Raw genomic sequence first — 19,241 nt, 5'->3', positions numbered from 1 at the left:
CCTTATAGAGAAAACAATAGAGCGCAAGCTAAAAACAAAAGCAAAACAAAACCCATATTCATGTATTACAACTCACAAGTACCACAACATATTCTTAAGAACTATACACCCATGAACCTTTATTCTTCTTTTACCTGTGAATGTTGAAAAACATCTTTAGCTATGGCATCCAAGTTAGAGGTGTCCTGAATATTGCGGACATAGTCAGCTACAGCTTTGATCACTACATCACAAGGTGGTAAAACTAACTGGTGTGCTCGTACCTAGAAACACAAACACATGTTAAAATTGCCCTACTCACAGCTCACATTTACAAGTAACAGGGCTTGAATTAAATTCCACGGTAAAATATGCTAACAAGGAATTCTACTGACACAAGAAGACTTTAATAGATTATCATTTGAGATATTTCTGGGGCATTTTTTTTTTTAAAAAGAGAGCAAATTATATTGTTGCTATTGTTCTGATTTGGCAAACGTGAAGCATGTTTCTATACGTGTAGCAGTTATTTGGTAATTAAGTGGCAGCTACTGAAGTATTTCCATTAGGGACACGTGAGCATAATCAAGTGGAAGCCACATTTTAAAACTTGATGGCAATGAGCAAGAAGAAAATTAATGAAGAAAGAGCAGTCTGAAAGTTTGCAAACTGGATAAAATCAATGCATTTTAAAAAATGATTTCAACATTTCAATTATACAGTATCTTGTTTAAAGTTACTTCATTTAAAATGGAATTAAAATACAAAGGAGCATATTAAAGTCTAAATACCTTTTAAGTTCAGCCAGCTACAAAGATCTATTAAAAGCTACTTTTCTTGTAAAGGAAAGAAACAAGGGTGAGTGGGAGAGGGAACATCTAATTCCTACAGACAAAAAAATGGCCATAAAATATATTACTAATGGTGGTCTCCCTAATAGCAAGCCCTCATAACACTATAGATTAGGACATGCCCCAGCATTTTATTAGAGTCTCTGAACTTCTGTGACTGACCGTTTTTGTCTTACCTGAACTTTACAATGTTCATCTTTAAATTGTAAAGTTTAAATTATAACTTCCCTAAACATCTCCTCCCATAGAAATGTTGTTTTCCTACTATCAGCTCTGCTTCTGAAAGTTCTGGACACTAACAGTTGGATCCTATGCATGTTTACTACAAAATAACTGTCTCACTGTGTTCAACGAGTCTGTAATTACAGATAAGTGATTTCAAGTGAACGTAAGGCAAATCAAAGCAGATCTAATTCTATAGTTCCTGTAGATATATGAGCAAATATTTTAGCACATATTCCTAGATTCTACTATTTCATTTCAAACAAACATTTTAACTGATTTTAGCATCTAAAGAGTATGCATATTTGACCAGGAAGTATGTTAATTACCTAATGAAGAATTTGGATTTAAAATTTATAAAGACGCTCAGACTGTGTGTATTAACGTAAATTTTAAAGTCTAAATACTGAAGTTAATCAAAAGTTCTCAACACTTTCAGAGAGACAATGGAAAATTAAAATAATCCAGATATGGATATGCGCGCGCACACACGCACACACATGCACAGACCCTCAATTTAATCATTTTGACTAATAAATGTTATTCTTCTTTCAATAATCTATAAAATGTGCAAAACAAACCTTACAGCAAATTATTTCTAATAACTGCTGGTAAAATATGTAAATCAGAATGAAATTTAGTAAGAAATTGCATGGGCGACTGAGAACTTTTTAAAAGCACTTTATATTTAAGGATATATTAAATACAATCTATTCACTGCATTTCTGGTTTTAACTGTATTAATGCAATTTTCAGCCTCATCCATTTTACATATTATTTCAACATCCCAACCCTATTCAGACTTTTATAAGCAAGCTGCAGAGATCGGATGATTACTCTTAAGGAAGTATAGATAGGACTGCAGCCTAAAACATATTTTCCATATTCTAAGAAGCATAATGGATCAAGATATTTAAAGCAGAATGATTTGGGATATGGCTAACACACACACACACCTACAACCATCCTGCATATTTTATAAAATTTCATTGGACTATAAATAATTTTAATTATTCAAAAAAGGGGGAAAAATAGAAAGGATATATTCCTATACAACTACCTGGCAGAGTAAAATGTTTCACCAAACTTAGTAATTACTCCTGAGCAGACATGTACAGGATCGTATCGTAAATCTTTTTTAAAAACTCAAATAGAGTGCCAGAAAAAGTTGTGTGTGTGTGTGTGTGTGTGTGTGTATTCTCATCTGACAAACCCAAGCTTGAAATTATTAGTTTTCTTATAGTAGGATGTTATTTTACCTAAGAATAAATAATCTAATTTGTATGCTAATAACAGCCCTTTATAGCTATGGCTGCAAAAATGCGGGGGAGAGGGAGAATTGTGATTCACAATTTTAACCTAGCAACTGCAATGCTTATCTGACAATTTGATTAAGCTGTGGGGAATTGATTAAAAAAAGCAAACCCATAACAACTGAATTCTGCAAATGATGTAATATATGCATACAAGTGTAACAGGAATTTTCTATCCAGACTGTCTTTGAGATCTTAAGGAAAGTTGTCCCTGTCAGCCAACAGCTCTCACACCGAAGTTGTAAAATAAAGGTGATGCATCCGAACCTTTTAAAATCTTTAGATATAAAACACTGCATCACCACTGGAGGCTCTTCAGGACTCTCCACTAAATGAGATGTGGTGGTAGTAACTAAGGAGAGAGAATTCTTAGAGCCAATGGCCCACTCTGGACATTCCTCTGGCACCTAGACAGTTATTTTAATGCCAGGCAAGGGCCATTCTAGTTTTCCAGGTCTGAAATAAACATAGCCTTCATTTTTTTAATGTTACATTTTTTCAGTGCAATGTTTTTTATTTTTGCTAAACTGCTCAGAAGAAAATTATTTGCCGCGTGACCAATACATTTATAATTAAATAAAAAGAGGCAATCCTTCATGTTTTCCAAGGTATAGCTTTAAACTCTGATTATTTCTATTGCCTAACATCATGAATAATATGTTTTTCCCCCCTAGAAAACATTCTACCTGATTTCAAAACAAGCATATTAAATATAGGACTGCAATTTAATCTTTTTATAGACTTCTCAAGCATTATATGCATTGTATTTCTGTGCCCTTCAGTACAAATCTTGCCTGCTTGAAGTGTGTCCCAAATCAGTATTCAAGACATAGGAAACTGAAAGTGAGTTTTGCCCAGTATGATCCTCGTAAAAATACTTCAAAAAAACAACAACATTACTTTTACATTGAAATTGCTTTAATGTAAGTTTTAATAAACCTGCTAATGGCTTAACCCCAGTCACTAGAAGCCAGACCAAATGAAAACATCTTACAATGCTTCCGAAAGGTCCATGAACTTTAGCAAGTCTCCAAGGGAAGAAAGTTCCGTAACTGGTTGAGCAGCCACCAAGAATGCCTCTCTCTGCATCCCTGTCATATGGATTCTGCACAGAGATGGTATAGTGAGGTGTGAGCTAAAGCTAATTGTACAGATTGTTACATGGCATGGAAAATGAGGCAGTCTTCATGATGGACCCAAAGCAATGGAGTGTTCTAAATATCAAGTTTATTCTCTGGAATTAGGGTAAGTTCTTGAGAGCCATTATTCTAATAACTAGAATAATGTGCTTCAAGCAATGTACACCCATTAGAACATGGGCTGCTGCCTTCTGTACAAGTTCAACAACAGCCTTACATGGTTGCTCAAAGCCCAGTGATTCATTCCTTGCATAGAAAACGTCCACCACTTTCAATCTTTAATTGAAGTACTCTGATAATATCTCCTTAATTACCTTGGAAAGCTACATAGATGAATAGTATGATTTGTATATGGCAAATTAGTTGATTAATATTCAAAACCAGATATCAGCACTTACAAGCACCTTCATCCTTCTAAAGCAAATGTCCATGTCACCAGAGGACTGGTATTATATGCTTATTATGATCAAGTTAACATTCCTAAACTGTTTTTCAGAACATGGATTAAGTCTAGATTAGTAACATTTATTCTTTACTAAAGTATCTGTTACTGCTTAAGGTTAGCATGATTCGTAATATATTTATATGCCTCCCTGGAGTACAAATTGTCTAGCCTTAGCACTAACATAGTCTGTAATAGCAATTTTCTGAAAGTCTTTTAAGAGAAATTTCATATGCAAGGTATCAAAACATTGTTGCATGGCTATTTCAGCAGCATGCTGGAAATAGCTATCATCTGCACCGTAACATAAATTGCAATGTGTTTAGAATTACATAAAACAAATGTACTATACACTGTAGCCACAACAAACTGGGCAGTGATGGCTTTTTTTTTTTTTTTAAGCAAAGGAGAGTTGGGGAGAGAGAAGATATTAATAGTACAATGCTGCAGAGGGCAGACTACAAGAGTTCAAGAGGTAAGCCTTTAGTACAAAACAGTACAAAATGCCCTCCAAAATAATAAAATGTACCTTCTGATTTTACCTTCATTAAACACTAAACTTTCTTCTTGTAGGATACTTATCATTCCATATACAAGCATTTCTAATTAACCCTATGAGATGTTTTGGTAATTTACAGACATTCCTCCCTCAAGGTACCATCTTAACCAGCTATTATTTCCACCACCTTCACAGTTGCCAAGGCAAACACAGAAATCTATTCAGAACCTACTAACCTCTCAGTATAGAACAAATATTTTTTCAACATACTTCTAATATTGAAGAAATATATTTGTTCTTGGCTCTGTATGTTTTCACATTCAGCTGATTTCTCATCTACCTCCCTCTTCTCACAATTTGAAAACATGTATGCAAGTTATATCTATTTGCACCCCAGACCTATTTTAGCTGTCTTGTTATTTATTTCAGTCCTAAAAATCTAGTTTTAATTTACAGAGGTGGTAGCTATTAATTGAACAGAGTTGTTAGAAAATATCTTGCACAAGTGCTACCTTAGTTATATAAAACCACTAGAGGGGTCTTGAAGCCAGGAAGTAATAAATATAAATATAAATGTAAATATAAATATAAAATATAAATAATATAAATAGTGTCACTTTCAATCTGGTGTTAAATTGAAATACCGAGAAACCTGTTTTATAAAAGCTGCCTTTGAGAAGTTACAAACAAAAAGGACATGAAACTACAAAGTTTGTAAATAAACATGATTCTCAAAGAGATCAGAGATACTAGATTTTATCACCTACCATATACTGTATATCACATCCCACATCCTATATACTTTATATACTTTATCATAAAGGCTTTACTTCACATGACTTCACTTCAATACCTGCAGAAAATTCTGTTTCCAGAATTTCTGGAACTATAAATACACTATGTTGGTCTGTCCAGTAACTGGGGCTGAATTGTCAGTCTTGATCCTGGCTGCTGTATGTTCACCTGGGGACAGCACTGAAGAAGCCTATTCAGTGGGCCCTGTTTGTGTGCCAACTTCCATGTAATCTAGGATTCTGATACAAATTCAAGCTAGCACATTAGCAACCCATCACAGATATTTTTTGTGCAGATATCCATGCAATTTCTTGAAGCTCTGGTTGCGTGGCAGCTTTGCTCAATCACTACATGATGTCTCCTTCATGAAATTTTTGCATGGCAGTGGCTAGAATAGCATAAATATGTGAAGGACTTATTGAAACTTTTAAAAGTATTTGAAGAACTTACCCAAGAAAAGCTCATATGAATGTTATCAACAGTCTCTTTTTCAAACACTAAGGTAGGTATTTGGAAAAAGTACCTTGGGAAAGGTTTTTTTTTTAAGGGAGGGTTATGGAAACATGATTAATTTTAATAAAAACTGTTTATTAGTGGTATTCTTAATTTTAGTAATTTGGTCTTACAATAATTATTTTATTATTTTAATTGTCTGTTTGCCATACTGACATCTGTTCTAAGAAATATGGCATAATAGTTAAAATTCATTTAAAACAATTAATTAACAAGCATAATTTTAGGTGCTGTTTTAAGTAAGTTTTGATAGAAAACTCTGCAACATTATTTATTAGAAATATATATCTATTTAATACTGATGGAAATTTACAAATATAGCATTTATCAATGCTACTTTATTTTCTATTCTAGTGATATGTTTGTTTGTTTACTATCCTGCCTTTATTATCTTTATAAATAACTCAAGGCGGCAAACATACCTAATACTCCTTCCTTCTCCTATTTTCCCCACAACCACCACCCTGTGAGTTGGTTGGGCTGAGAGTGAGTGACTGGCCCAAGGTCACCCAGCCGGCTTTCACGCCTAAGGAGGGACTAGAACTCTCAGACTCCTGGTTTCTAGCCCATTGCCTTAACCACTAGACCAAAAAACTTCTATTATTTTTATCCATCTTGGTCAAGGAAGGAAGTTATTGCTAACCTGAGAGAATAGCTGACTAGACAGATACATAAGTATTGTACTAATCTGCTTGACACTTGATAAAAATATTGCAAAATATATTTATTCAGAGAATATCTGTTTATTCAGACTACAGTATGTTCAGAAATGCTACAGAAATGCAGTATTTTCACTTCTAACCCTGATACATTGCCTCAAAAATGTCAAATGTATCAATATAACTCCATCTTTAGAAAAGAAATATTAACACTGACATCAACCAATATTATTGTGTAGGTAGGAAATCAGAATGTTAAGATCAAGTAAATAAAAACAATCTTTAAAACATCTATAATTCCTGTTTGTGGGGGGGGGGGGGAGAGAGAGAGAGAGAGAAACCTAGGAACAAAATCTTACCTGAAAAGCAAAGGGAACAGTAGAACCCATTTATAAAACTGGGTGGCAAGGCAACCGCTATTCACCCTCAAGAAAAGAATTCTCTGTAGAAAATAGCCTACTGTAAGATTGCATTTTAAACAGCTTAGTGTGGCTATAAAACTGTTCAGCTGCTCCAGCATGAAGTTAATGCCCACGGGGGGGGGGGGGCTGTTAATAATTATAGCTGCCAACATTTATCTTTTATGTGATCAGAATCTTGCCTTATGTAAGGAGAAAGGACCCGAAATCACCTACTAGTGGTTCTATTCAGCAACAAGCAAAGATCACTTATTCTGCACATTCAAAACTTAAAACCTGTGTTTTAGTAGTCATGCCTTCACATGTTGAAAGTTGCTATGTAAGAATGTGACGAGTCACACAGCAATTTTTAAAGAAAAGCAACTTTCTCTGCTCCTGTCTTCCCCATATGTTAGACAGAGAAATTTCGTGACCAAGCATTTGATCCAGGAAGTTACATTAGATAAGAAAAGCATTGGTCATCCTTAAGAAAGCAGTTCTACTTCCCACCTTCCACCCACGTTACAAGCCTGTTGTAATTACATCTGCAATTGTAAATGCAGCTTAGTGTAACATGGCTACATTATGGGTCTTACAATCTTCAGCCACAGCCACACCAAGTGGAAATTTTGTGAGTTTATGACTGCTTATTAAGTACAACGTAAGTCAATTAATAGAGGGACGCGGTGGCGCTGCGGGTTAAACCGCTGAGCTGCCGATCGGAAGGTTGGCGGTTCGAAACCGCGCAGCGGGGTGAGCTCCCGTTGCTCGTCCCAGCTCCTGCTCACCTAGCAGTTCGAAAACATGCAAATGTGAGTAGATCAATAGGTACCGCTTCGGCGGGAAGGTAACGGCGTTCCGTGAGTCATGCTGGCCACATGACCCGGAAGTGTCCTATGGACAACGCCGGCTCCAAGGCTTTGAAACGGAGATGAGCACCGCCCCCTAGAGTCGGACACGACTGGACTTTACGTCAAGGGAAACCTTTACCTTTACCTTTACTAAGTCAATTAATAGGGTTATTGAGGTACTATGGTGAAACTCCCATGAACTGACTGGCTAAGTCTACAGGGGCTAAGTCATGAATTAATTTATTCTTTGGGAAAAACTAGATGATAGGTAAATATTAAAAGAGTCCACAGTAGCGATCACTTTCTATAGGGAAAATCAAATGTATATATTATAAAATCATGTCTGAATTTTATATTCCCCTGAAAGGGGATGGGAATGTTTGGACTTAGAGCATTTTTTGCATTTGTACTGTTACTGTAGGAATTTAACTTCAAGCTGCAAATTTTAAATTGTTGCACTGTCCTACGGGCTGATACTGGAGCTGCTTGCAGGAGAATAACAGAAGCATCCAGCATCTTGATGAACCAGAGACCTTGGACAAATGATCTCTAAAGTCAAAACCAAGAACTGTGAATTTCTTGTACAAAGAACTACTGCTTTGCATTGCCTTAAGTAGCATCAGGGTATCTGTTTTTAACCAGGGGCAGGGAACGTTGAAGCCTTTTCCATTATGATCACACCTACAGGCCTGGCGAGGCAACAAAATCAACAAGGTGACTGTTTATGTGCCCTACCTTGAGCACTTTCCAAAAGTTATTAAAGTTGTAGGGACTGAGAGACGCTGATACCATCTGCTTGGAGATCTCAGTAAGACCATTTGTTTGACTAGAAATATGACAGACAATTGTATTTCTGCACACACAGTTTTTGTATCAATTTTCAAAGGAGTGGAATTGGAGAAGGACAGACTGCCTGAGCAGGCCCTAAACCTGTGTTCCTTTCTCCTGGTCCCTTCTTGGCCCTCCCCCATCATCAAGGCAATCCAGCTGCCAATCAAACAGCAGTGTTGGGCAGGAGGCTAGAAGGAGGGAAGACAAGATGGCTGCCTGGGAGCTCTGCCTCCACAGGCTTCACTATGAAATAGCTGAATAAACAGAGCCAAAGCCCAGGAGCAGAAGTAGAGGCAAACCAAAAGATAGTCAGCCTTCATGAGAAGAGGCAACCAGCAAGGAGGCAGAAATTGAGAAAATTGGGGGGAGAGAGTCATTTATTTCCTTCCATCACAGCTGGCATGAGGTAAAATTTCTTCAAGCCATTTCCCTCATATGGAGTAAAGATTGGGAAGAAGAGGTGAAGAATCAAGAAGCCCAGCCAGGAACGAACAAGGAGAAAAGATGAAGAAAAAGTAAAGACTTTAACAGAACAAAAATAGAAAACAGTTTTATTATTAAGATTCATTTCTACACTAGTTTTCAACTTCCTTTCTTTTATTTGTAAGCTTTCCTTTTGTAAAATAAAAGACTCCCCCACCCCCAGCTACTGAGGGGAGATACAAAAACCCAATCAATTGTCCAAATTTCCAGTGCTTTGTGTTTACTGAGTCTGGGTCAATCTGGTTATTGGTGGTTCAAAAAAAGAACCCACGACAGGAACCACAAGCCCCATGATGTCATAGTCAGATAAACTGAATACCATCTGGCCCATCAGAACTGTTACTGTAAGAATATTATCCACCTACAATTATGATTGGCACCCTCTTCAGAAAGGACAGTACACAAGTCTCCTTCAAGCCTTTTCTAATGTAGTTGCTTGGATTTGTTTATATCTAGACCCACATGAGCACAATCAAATAAAGTAACCAGGACTTTTTGCAAGGTCATCTGGGTTTCTTTTGGGTTTGTGGATAAAGAAGTAGATAGGGTTCTTTGTGGAATGATTTTTGCTACCTGTGGGCTGTATTCATCCATTCATGCCCTGGTTATCTCAAGATTGGATAACTGCAACTGTGTCTATTTAGAACTGCCTTTAAATATTACCAGGAAACTGCAGTTAGTTCAAAATACAGTAGGTCTCGTGCTGGTGAAATAAAAGCCACTTCAACAAAATTCAACAGACAACATTCTGGGTGCTACACTGGTTGCCACTAGAGAGGAGTGCAGTGCAGTGGTTAAGGTGCTGGATTAGGAACAGGGGAAGCCAGGTTCTAGTCTTCCCTTAGGCATGGAAGCCATTTGGGTGACCTTGGGCCAGTCACTCCTTCTCAGCACTAATTAGCATCAGGCTCTGCAACAATCCAGTTAATAAACAAAAGCTCTTGTCCGATAATTCAATGATAGCTTTGCTGGAAGAACTAAGCAAGCATAATGCAAAAACAAGCAGATCTGTGGTGGATTTCAGCACTGCTGCTGATTCCCAGGAAGGAGGGAGAGCATTCCAGGCAGATAAGAGGATTCACAGTCCGGAGACTGTTGCTGGGAAAGTTAAAGAGGTTCCAGGTAGCTCCACCCTAGAGTCTCCCAGGTTATTTACCCTTAGGTTAGTTAGAGTAGCTTTTGCCTGGTAAGATTGATGTCAAGGCCAGCCCAAGAACAGTGTCGAGTCAGTGTATTCCAAACTCCAGTTCTTTATTGCTTTCACCATACAGACAGAATCTTGCCAGACTAAAGCTACCCTAACTGACCTAAGGGTAAATAACCTGGGAGACCCTAGGGCGGAGCTACCTCGAACCTCTTAACTTTCCCAGCAACAGTCTCCAGACTGTGAATCCTCTTATCTGCCTGGAATGCGCTCCCTCCTTCCTGGGAATCAGCGGCAGCGCCGAAATCCACTGCAAGATCCTGCAACATGCAGGGCAAACACTAAGGAAAACAACACTCACTGTTACTAAGTTTCCAAATACAATTCAAGATGTTGGTGATGACTTACAAAGTCCTATGTGGCTTGAGACAAGGTTCGCAAAGGACCACTGCAGATATAATCAGCCTGTCCTGTTAGACTAATTTAGGGTTTCCTGCCTTGAGTTAACTCTGAGGGTCCCCTCTATGAAAGATTAGTGCGCATAGCTGGAAGCAAGCTTTCTCAGTGGCAGCCCTGCCCCTCAGGAACAATTTTCCCAAAGAGATTCAGATGTCCTCTAACTTTTAAGAAAGCTGTGACTACCTGGCTTTTTCCACAAGCAGTTGAAGTTTGAGTAATACATTTTGCAGGGTACGTGATAATTCCACTACAAGTCTCATGTTTTTAATGATAGGATTATATTTATTTTTTATTCTTCTATTTCATTTATATGAGTTGCTCAGTCAAGAAAATGGATACAAATTATGTGAGAAAGAGAAATTATGAAGTTACTGTTATGGAACAACATTATGGTTGAAAAGTAGTGTGCATATATTCCACCCCTCTATACCAGAGATTTCCCAGGAGTTTAAACAAAAATTTAACAAACTTCAAGACCACAAGCCAATTGTAGTCCTATTAACCAAAGAAGAATCTTAGACCTGTTTCTGAATACAGTCATCTAGGTATTTTGGTATTGTATTTCAGACAGACCTTTGCATTTCTCACACTGGCACAAAACATCTTTCCAACTCTTCTGTCATTCACTAAATCTACTGTTCCTTTTCAAGAGCAACTTTTTAAAGTCTTAAACCAATGTGAAAGAAAGCTGACAAATATAAAAATAAATAACTATCACCTAATCTTGAAAAATAATAATAAAAATAACATATGCAGAGTTCCTAAGGCATGGCATGAAAAACACAAATTATCTTTGGTTCAAGCCAGGTATGTATGTATCTTTTTAGAAGTAGTGCTTGCCTTAAGCAACACCAGGCTTCAAATATGAATATATGCATTCTGTCAGTTCCTATTACTCTCTAATCTAACAGTTTAGTATCTTCACTCTAACTTTTATTAGAAAAAGGGGCTCATACTGAGAACATGAATAAATGGACTCTTGGAAGTAAGTTTGAAAATACCTCTCATATGAAACACAGAATTGTGATCACTGTGTCTTATCTTAGGTACTTTAAAAAGTTTACTTGTAGCAGGAATTAAAGAAAAAAATTAAACTGCTAAGTAAGAAAAAAGCAAAAAAGATATGGAGGTTGCCAATGGTGGTGATCTTTGGCTAAATTAATGTGCCTTAATTTTGCAATTGCTAAGTAATGAGGTATATTACTGATGTCTATGAAAAAAGGGGGGTTGAAGAAAGACCCCTAGTTTTTCATATCAGTAACTAGGGGTTCACACTGGCTTAACTTGAAAAGGAAGCAAAAAAGGGGAAAGTGTACTGACCTATAAAAAGACATCAAAGAGCTATTAAAATAGCAGATTATTTTCAGGAGAAATGCCTTGCTCTCCAGAGCAGCAAGCAAAGGGGATGCAGTTTCATTTCTAAGAAAAATACAAGACACAGGCCTCACAACAGCCACAAAGTCTTACAAATCCTTTAATGATTTATGTGATAGAACTAGAGTCATTTCAAAAGGTCACCTGGCACATATTCAGAGGTATTTTTAAATTTTTTATATTCTTGATGAGTACTACCATATTCTCGATAGCTGCCTAATAAGGCCAGCTTTTCAATCTCACCCTGTGGATGTCCATTCACAAAACTATTTTGCCATAGTAACACTGTGTCATTCCTCTGTGAATTTATCCTTGAGAAGTACAATTATTATTCCTAAGTGCACTGAAAAATCAATAATGGTATAAGTACATTTGTTAGGTTTAATAAAAGATTAGAATAAAGTAAATTCTGTAAGTACAAGAAATTTTAAACAGTGTAATAATGTAAAACTATTTAATGACATAAAGTGAAGAAATGATTAAAGAAAATAAAATAAGAAAAGAAAAGACACACTGAGTGATATCCAACACTGGGTGAAGTGACTTCTACTTTACTCTTCCACTACTTTACCTTCCTGTAGCCTCTTTCCCCTCACATTCTGTTACAGAGTGCATATTTCATTCAGGGTGCAGGTGGAAGATCAATCCATTTCATTTATAGATGCTATTTCACCAAGAAACACACTATTTGAATAGCACCAACTGCATTTAATATTCTTTTTTAAACAGTATTTTAATCATGAAATTATAGTTTGACAAGTATTACAATTTTAATTGCCAAGTCACTTCCTTTTCTCCTTTTTTAAACGTCCAAAACAAGGTGCTAATGAGGGGAAAACAACTTCTAATAAATGTTACTCCTATCCTCAGATTAAAGGAAGGGAATACCTTGGCCTTTAATTTTATTTGGGATTTTTTTTTAATGAAATACCACTTAAAAATGCTCACTGCTTTAGGGGCTCTTTTTGATTTTAATTTTAAAAAGATACCTATACTTTGTCCATAATTACAGTTATCAGAAATTCCACGTCATATGTAACATTTTTTGTAAGTCATCAACTATAGATTTACTTCATACTGTAATCAATTCTGAAAACACATTTCTATTAGAACTGAAAGTCAGAATTCATTATGGTACAGTTCTTACAGCCACAACATAGAGATGCTGTAACAAAAGCACTTAATAGCATAGCAGTCAATTACAAAGCACACTTAAATGGGTAGTGATTTATTTTTTAAAAAAAGAAATCTAACTGGGTAGCACTATAATTATGGTGGAGGAAGTGACATCACACCTGGACAATGGAAGTTTGAAAGGAGAATTCTGCAATCCTGGAGAAGATTTAATTTTTTTACCCAGTAACTGGAACCGAGAAGTCCACAAAAGAAAGTAGCAGCAGCAGCAGATTAAGTGGCTGAAAAAGACAGGCAGTGAATAGAGTTTTATTCTATAACTACTAGAAAAAATACCTCAAAAAGTTCTGCTAGCACAATGAGGATGCTCTGAAGTTCATAAAGGATATAAAGCACAGCCAAAGAGAAGATCATGTAAAAGAAAATGGCTACAGATTCTTCCAAAGGAAAAAAAAAGTATGCTAATACATAAGCTCCATTAGATGATTTTATAATGAATGTCAAGTTTTAATAAGGTTACTGAGAACATAGCCAAAATTGTTAAGTCTAAGATGTAAGACAGGAAAACAAACTACAACAAATATGATTCAAGAGCATGAGAAACAAATTTGATTGCAAACCCCTTTTGCAGTTGAAAGCTCAGAGAGGTGCTTTTAGCAAGTTCCCAAATACTGTATTTTCGTAAGATCTAAGTATATTTAATCACCGCACCAACACCAAATATTATTTCGCCTGTTTCAAAAGCCCATTACGTCCTCTAGACTTGACTAGATTATTTGCTAACAGTTTCCTAAATCAATACGCACACTGATAGCAGTAAGAAACTCTTCCACTCTGCAGAAGTGCAGAGCCAAACAAGAAGAAAGAAAGAAAGAAAGAAAGAAAGAAAGAAAGAAAGAAAGAAAGAAAGAAAGAAAGAAAGAAAGAAAGAAAAATTTATTTCCTAACGTTTACAACTGAAACATTCTTGATCTCAAAATCTTTAATTAACATAAAGGACTTCAGACATGTTATTATGTTGGGTTCTCCATTTCTACGGAAATAAGTGAGCAAGCATGCTCCAACTGCAAACAAAAAAAGACTGTCACATTCACTGTATTATCTCCTAGAAGGTATCTTTTACATAGAAAGTAGAATCCTTCAGGGCTAATTCTACATCCACTTGTTTTGTATAACTTTATTTATGTAAATATGTTTATTCAACTCTTTTTCCTGTCCTGCTTACAACAAACAGCACATCATAGTACGCATTTGAGCTCATTTAGTACAACTATTTCAAATTCTAGACAGTGGGCTTCATGTTCTGTAGACTTCTCCATGCAAGTAATTATGCATACAAACTTGTAAGTTTGAGTGTTTCACGTTACATCATTTTGTAGACGGAACTTCTTGAATATGGAATAGGATACAAAACATAAAATCCCCCACCTGCAATGTGAAATGATGAAGTCTTACAGTAGAGGCTTCCTATTAAGGAACTGAGAAATTTGCATTGCTTTCTAAGTGCAAATCCATTGGGACTGTGACAATTCATTGACCAGCAGCACTGCTCCAAGAGCCATTTCCAGCAATGACATTATGGAGGGAGAAAACCTGCATATATATGTGTGTATACATATATATGTATATTTCACCACAATGCACATATAGTTTATTTTTCTCAAAGTGTCTAAATAAACACAGCATTATGTATCAAGAACTTAAGTATTAAAATTTTAAAGTGGAAGCCTAAATAGACACACGAGGAAAAGGCAGTGGCTAGAAATGGTAATAGTGAAAGATCAGCAGAAGAATCACACAGTGAAGAAATGAGTTTTTATCATTCATTTAAAAAAAATAATGGAAGAAGTTAGATGTATGTTATTGTGTAAAGAGGTCTAATGAAGCAGCAAGTCATAAAAGCACATAAAAAGAATGAATATTTAGTTTACAAAGAACATAGGTATTAGAGGAACTAAGGTAATAACACAAGAACATGGATAATAAAGAGGAGCAAAAGAATAAATACATTCTGGAGTCCACAAAAGTTTAAACAGAATGTAAAAAGAAAAGGGAACCAATGCAGGTAACAGTGAGGAAAACTAATACAGTACAACCAATGACAAAATGGATTAATCTTAGAACTGAAGATAAAGGTTACATGCTTGTGTAACTTTCACATGATAATCTACATACAGGTTGCATAATTTCATATATAATGTTCTTGGCATACAATAAGAATGGCACTTTGAAGAAGCCATAAATAACTCAACAACAGCAGAAACCGCCGTAATCAGTCAAACAGGAGCAGCCCTCTGATTCATATGATCTTATCATGGTGGCATGGAAATCAATACATGCTATTTCATCCTTTTCCAAATCAGACGGGGCTAGACTGAGGAGAAGGTTGCTAAAAATAGAGTGTCATTTGTCCATTACAAAGAACCTCATAGTAATGTAAGAGGATGGAAAAGTTGCTGCACCAGTTCTATTCATTAATTAGCATGTTTACTTTAGAAATATTTATAAACTTTAGCATGGAGAAGGTATGTGCCAACAGACTGCTGGTCAATTTACAGTACACCATGAAGTTCTGGGAGTCTGACAAAGTATCCCAAACTGGTAGACACTAAAAGTGCTTAGATCCAGTAAGACTCTTTTATAGCCTTAAGCAACAATATATATTCATAAATACTCAGTGCTGTTGCCAAAGTCAAGTAGGTGTTTTACTTCTGGAAACATAGAAACACATCATATGTAGAAAATGTGCAGCAAAAGTGACAAGAATGAAATTACCCAGTGTAATAGAAAAAAACACTATAATATCGTATTGATCCTGAATGAAAAAATCTGAAGTAATCAGATACCAAACAATGGCTATATTCATGCTTCCTTCTGAGTTAGCCCATTCGAACAAGGCTTAGTGATCTGGTTAACACAACAGATTAAGCCATAATTCATGGTTTAGAAACAACAATAGCTGTGTTCATATATGAAACACATTATGATTTAGTAAGATGTGTGCATCAAGCCATCTTTTTGGTGCTAACATTGTTATAGCATAAAAGAGTGGAAAAATGCTGTGCTTTTGAGGTGTACTAAAACATGAAAATTCAAAGCTATTTTTTTTAAAATTATTTTAATAACTACATTGTATTTTGTATAGCTCCCTGTTGTGTTGGGGGGAGGGGGGAACAGATGGATGGGAGAGTAAACTTACTGACTGCATAAGCGAAATATACCATTTACTGTTTCTGGGATATGCTGGTTTTATGTTGTTGCTTTTTTTAAAAAAAAATTGTTTCATTCTTATTTATGGTTTTAACTTTTATTTTGCCGAACAAACCAAAGAACCTCTATTATTGGGTGGTATAAAAGCACAGTAAAATAAATGACATGAATACATATAGCACAATCAAATCCATCAGAATATCCCAATCTCAGACTACATTCAGCCTATAAATGGGCTGAAATAACCTAATAAACCATGTATCAAAACATAAATAAAATAGTTATTCATTCATATTTATATAAATTTTCTTATTAACTAAAAAGATAAGCATAGGAACCTTGGGAGTATAATTACTGTGGGTTGAAGAATATCTATTTTCAATTTTATCAGTATTATAATTTATATATAATGCATTTCATGTTCCTAAAGTGACCAAGCCCAGATTGCATTTTTTTTTCTTAAGCTTCCAATTTTCCTCTTTAAGAACAAATGTATTAAAAACTCAACTCCCCATGGTTTCTAGTTTTAAAAAAATTATATTTCTATATTCTCTCACCATCAACATAATCCCAAAGAAAAGAAAGCTCAATGGAATGAAACAAGTGCTATAAATTTCTTTTAGCATTTTCCTTCGTTAACTTTATAATGGAAAAAATTGCTGTAATATTAACACATTTATATCAGGCCTTCTCTACAACCTGGTATGCTTTTGCTAGGCTACTTTCATCTCTGAAAAAATATAGCCATCTATAAATGTAGACCTATAAATCCATATCCAATATAGATGAAGACCCCATGGTATAAAATTCTAATATAAGAACGACATAGGATATGGGCAGTTACTTTTATTTGCCTTGCTCACATCTAAAATAAATTATGGGCATAGGTTTAACTTATGAAATCAGAGCTGATCTCAAGGCAAAACTGCACGCAGCAAAACAACTATGGGAGGTAATGTAGGGAAGGATACAACTCCCTCAAAACAAACATCCCTTTGCTGCGATTAGGTTGGTCTACTCTATTTTATACATCAGAGGAGACATATAAACATATGTACAAAGCTCTCCCTATATCTTCTAACTGAATCTCTAAATTAATAAGCTACTTAGAAATCAAAACATGCTTTCATTGCTCAAGTTTGTTAAGAGCCTTAAGAGCTCTTCGTTGCAAGTGGTTTGGCTCATCATCTTGAGACGTCTGAACAGGTGTTCTTGTCTGTTCCGATTTACAAAAGAAGAAAAGGCAGTCGGCTAGTGGGTGGTGACTAAAACTTACTCAATAAGGTATATAAGAGAGATACATTAAATCTTGCACACATTGGACTCCCTTTTCAATAGGCTACAATGGATTTCAAATGAACATTTGTGTGGAATTTCCCAATAAAAGCAATTTTATTAGTGCTTATGATCAGACAGTGAATGACTGCATCAATATAAAGTAAAATCAAGTGCAGCAACCTGCATGCAGATTTGTAGTAGCCTATCTACATGTAATGCCATGGTTTATCATGCTTGTGATCTTGTGATGCTGGAGGATTGGTCTAAGAGTACTTCTATTCCTTCCAAAGGAGTATGTAAAGTTGAATTTTAAAAAAAATGAAACAAAATTAGTATCTTTCAGAATCTGTGATGCTATATTAGCCTGAGATTGCTCAGGCTAATATCATAAGCCCAATTACTTGAAATCAAGTTCCACTATCATCAGTAGTACTTACTTTCAAGTAAATGTAAACACAGAATTATTAATAATTATGACTGATGTTTTCCATGCATCCTATTTCAAGATCAGCCTTGAAATGGATGCTTTCCTCAGTACACAAATGGCCATTTACCCAACATAACAATATTAAAAAACTGAAACAAAGACTGAGAGAATCTGAAAGCCATAAATGGATCTATAGTTCCTACTATATTTTTTCCATAAGTACTATTTTTACTGCAAAATAATGGGTCCAGTTGAGAAAATAGTAAAATTCTATTAAGTCTTATTTAAACAAATAGCTGTGTTTATTAGGATTATGCATATTTTGAAAATAATTCAGAAAAATACTTTGGATTCTGTGCAGAACCAGCATTTTTCTGCTATTCATTAAAGAAACCTATTATTTTTCAGGTTACTGAATGAGGATAGGAAAGAAAAAGCTGCAGCTGCTTTAAAAAATTTACCAGTAAATTTGAATATGATTTCTACACAGCAGCAACTTCTTCAGGTTCACTCAGAAGTTCAGAAAACAACAGGCTTCTTTAATGAACAGCAGACAGGTGTTAGGCTTCATGCAGAGTTCAAAGGACTTTTTCCAAATTATTTCTGAGACATGCCTAGTCCCAGGGTTTCCTGGTGGGTTTTTTTCCCCAATGTTGGTTATAGATAACAGGAAAGATATTTCAAATGTTTTAATCTAACTAAATTAATTTAGCTGCTTTATCTTTTAGCTACCAGACCAGATTAAAAGGAATGCATAACCGGTCAAATCCAATAAATCCAATTCTTCCCAATCTACAATTGTTCTTTCAAATACCTAACTCATGAACTCTGGTTCTTCAACATACAAGTGCTCTATTTCTTTTTTTGAAGAAGCTTGGATTTTCATAAGAGAATTTGTAGTTCCACATATCTTTCAAATTTTATATTAAGCTTGTGAATATATCTAGTATACTAAAAACACATTTTTTTTCCAGACTGTTCATTAATAAAAGGGGAGTAAAAGTGAAAACCAGAAGGTCTAAACATATTGCTGGTTCTAGAATGACAGAATGGGAACTGAAATTAGAAAATCAGGATTTAGAATACCCTATTAGTATATGTGTGACAAAAAACCCTTAAAGCTAGCAGTTGCAGTTTAATCTGTTATTTCCATAGTAGTATGCTATCAGTCTTTGTCACTTCTTCTGAATAAGTAGGCTATTTTTCAGGAAACACCCAACAATATTAAAAGATGCCTCGT

At 35.5% G+C, this 19,241-nt stretch overlaps 1 protein-coding gene across 2 annotated transcripts in view; it reads right to left on the bottom strand.

Annotated features, from left to right (window-relative positions):
- Window positions 1-19,241, bottom strand: part of FAM120A (family with sequence similarity 120 member A) — a 73,476-nt gene that overhangs the window by 39,295 nt on the left and 14,940 nt on the right. For both annotated transcript variants that reach the window (XM_063291805.1, XM_063291806.1), the window contains exon 4: window positions 135-263. In XM_063291805.1, the coding sequence (XP_063147875.1) occupies window positions 135-263 (129 nt within the window). The remainder of the gene's footprint in view (window positions 1-134; window positions 264-19,241) is intronic.

This window comes from Candoia aspera, chromosome 2 (assembly GCF_035149785.1).
Source record: "Candoia aspera isolate rCanAsp1 chromosome 2, rCanAsp1.hap2, whole genome shotgun sequence".
Lineage (NCBI taxonomy): Eukaryota > Metazoa > Chordata > Lepidosauria > Squamata > Boidae > Candoia > Candoia aspera.
The sequence above is the reverse complement of the archived record's forward strand: the minus strand, read 5'-3'. Positions and strand labels throughout refer to the sequence as shown.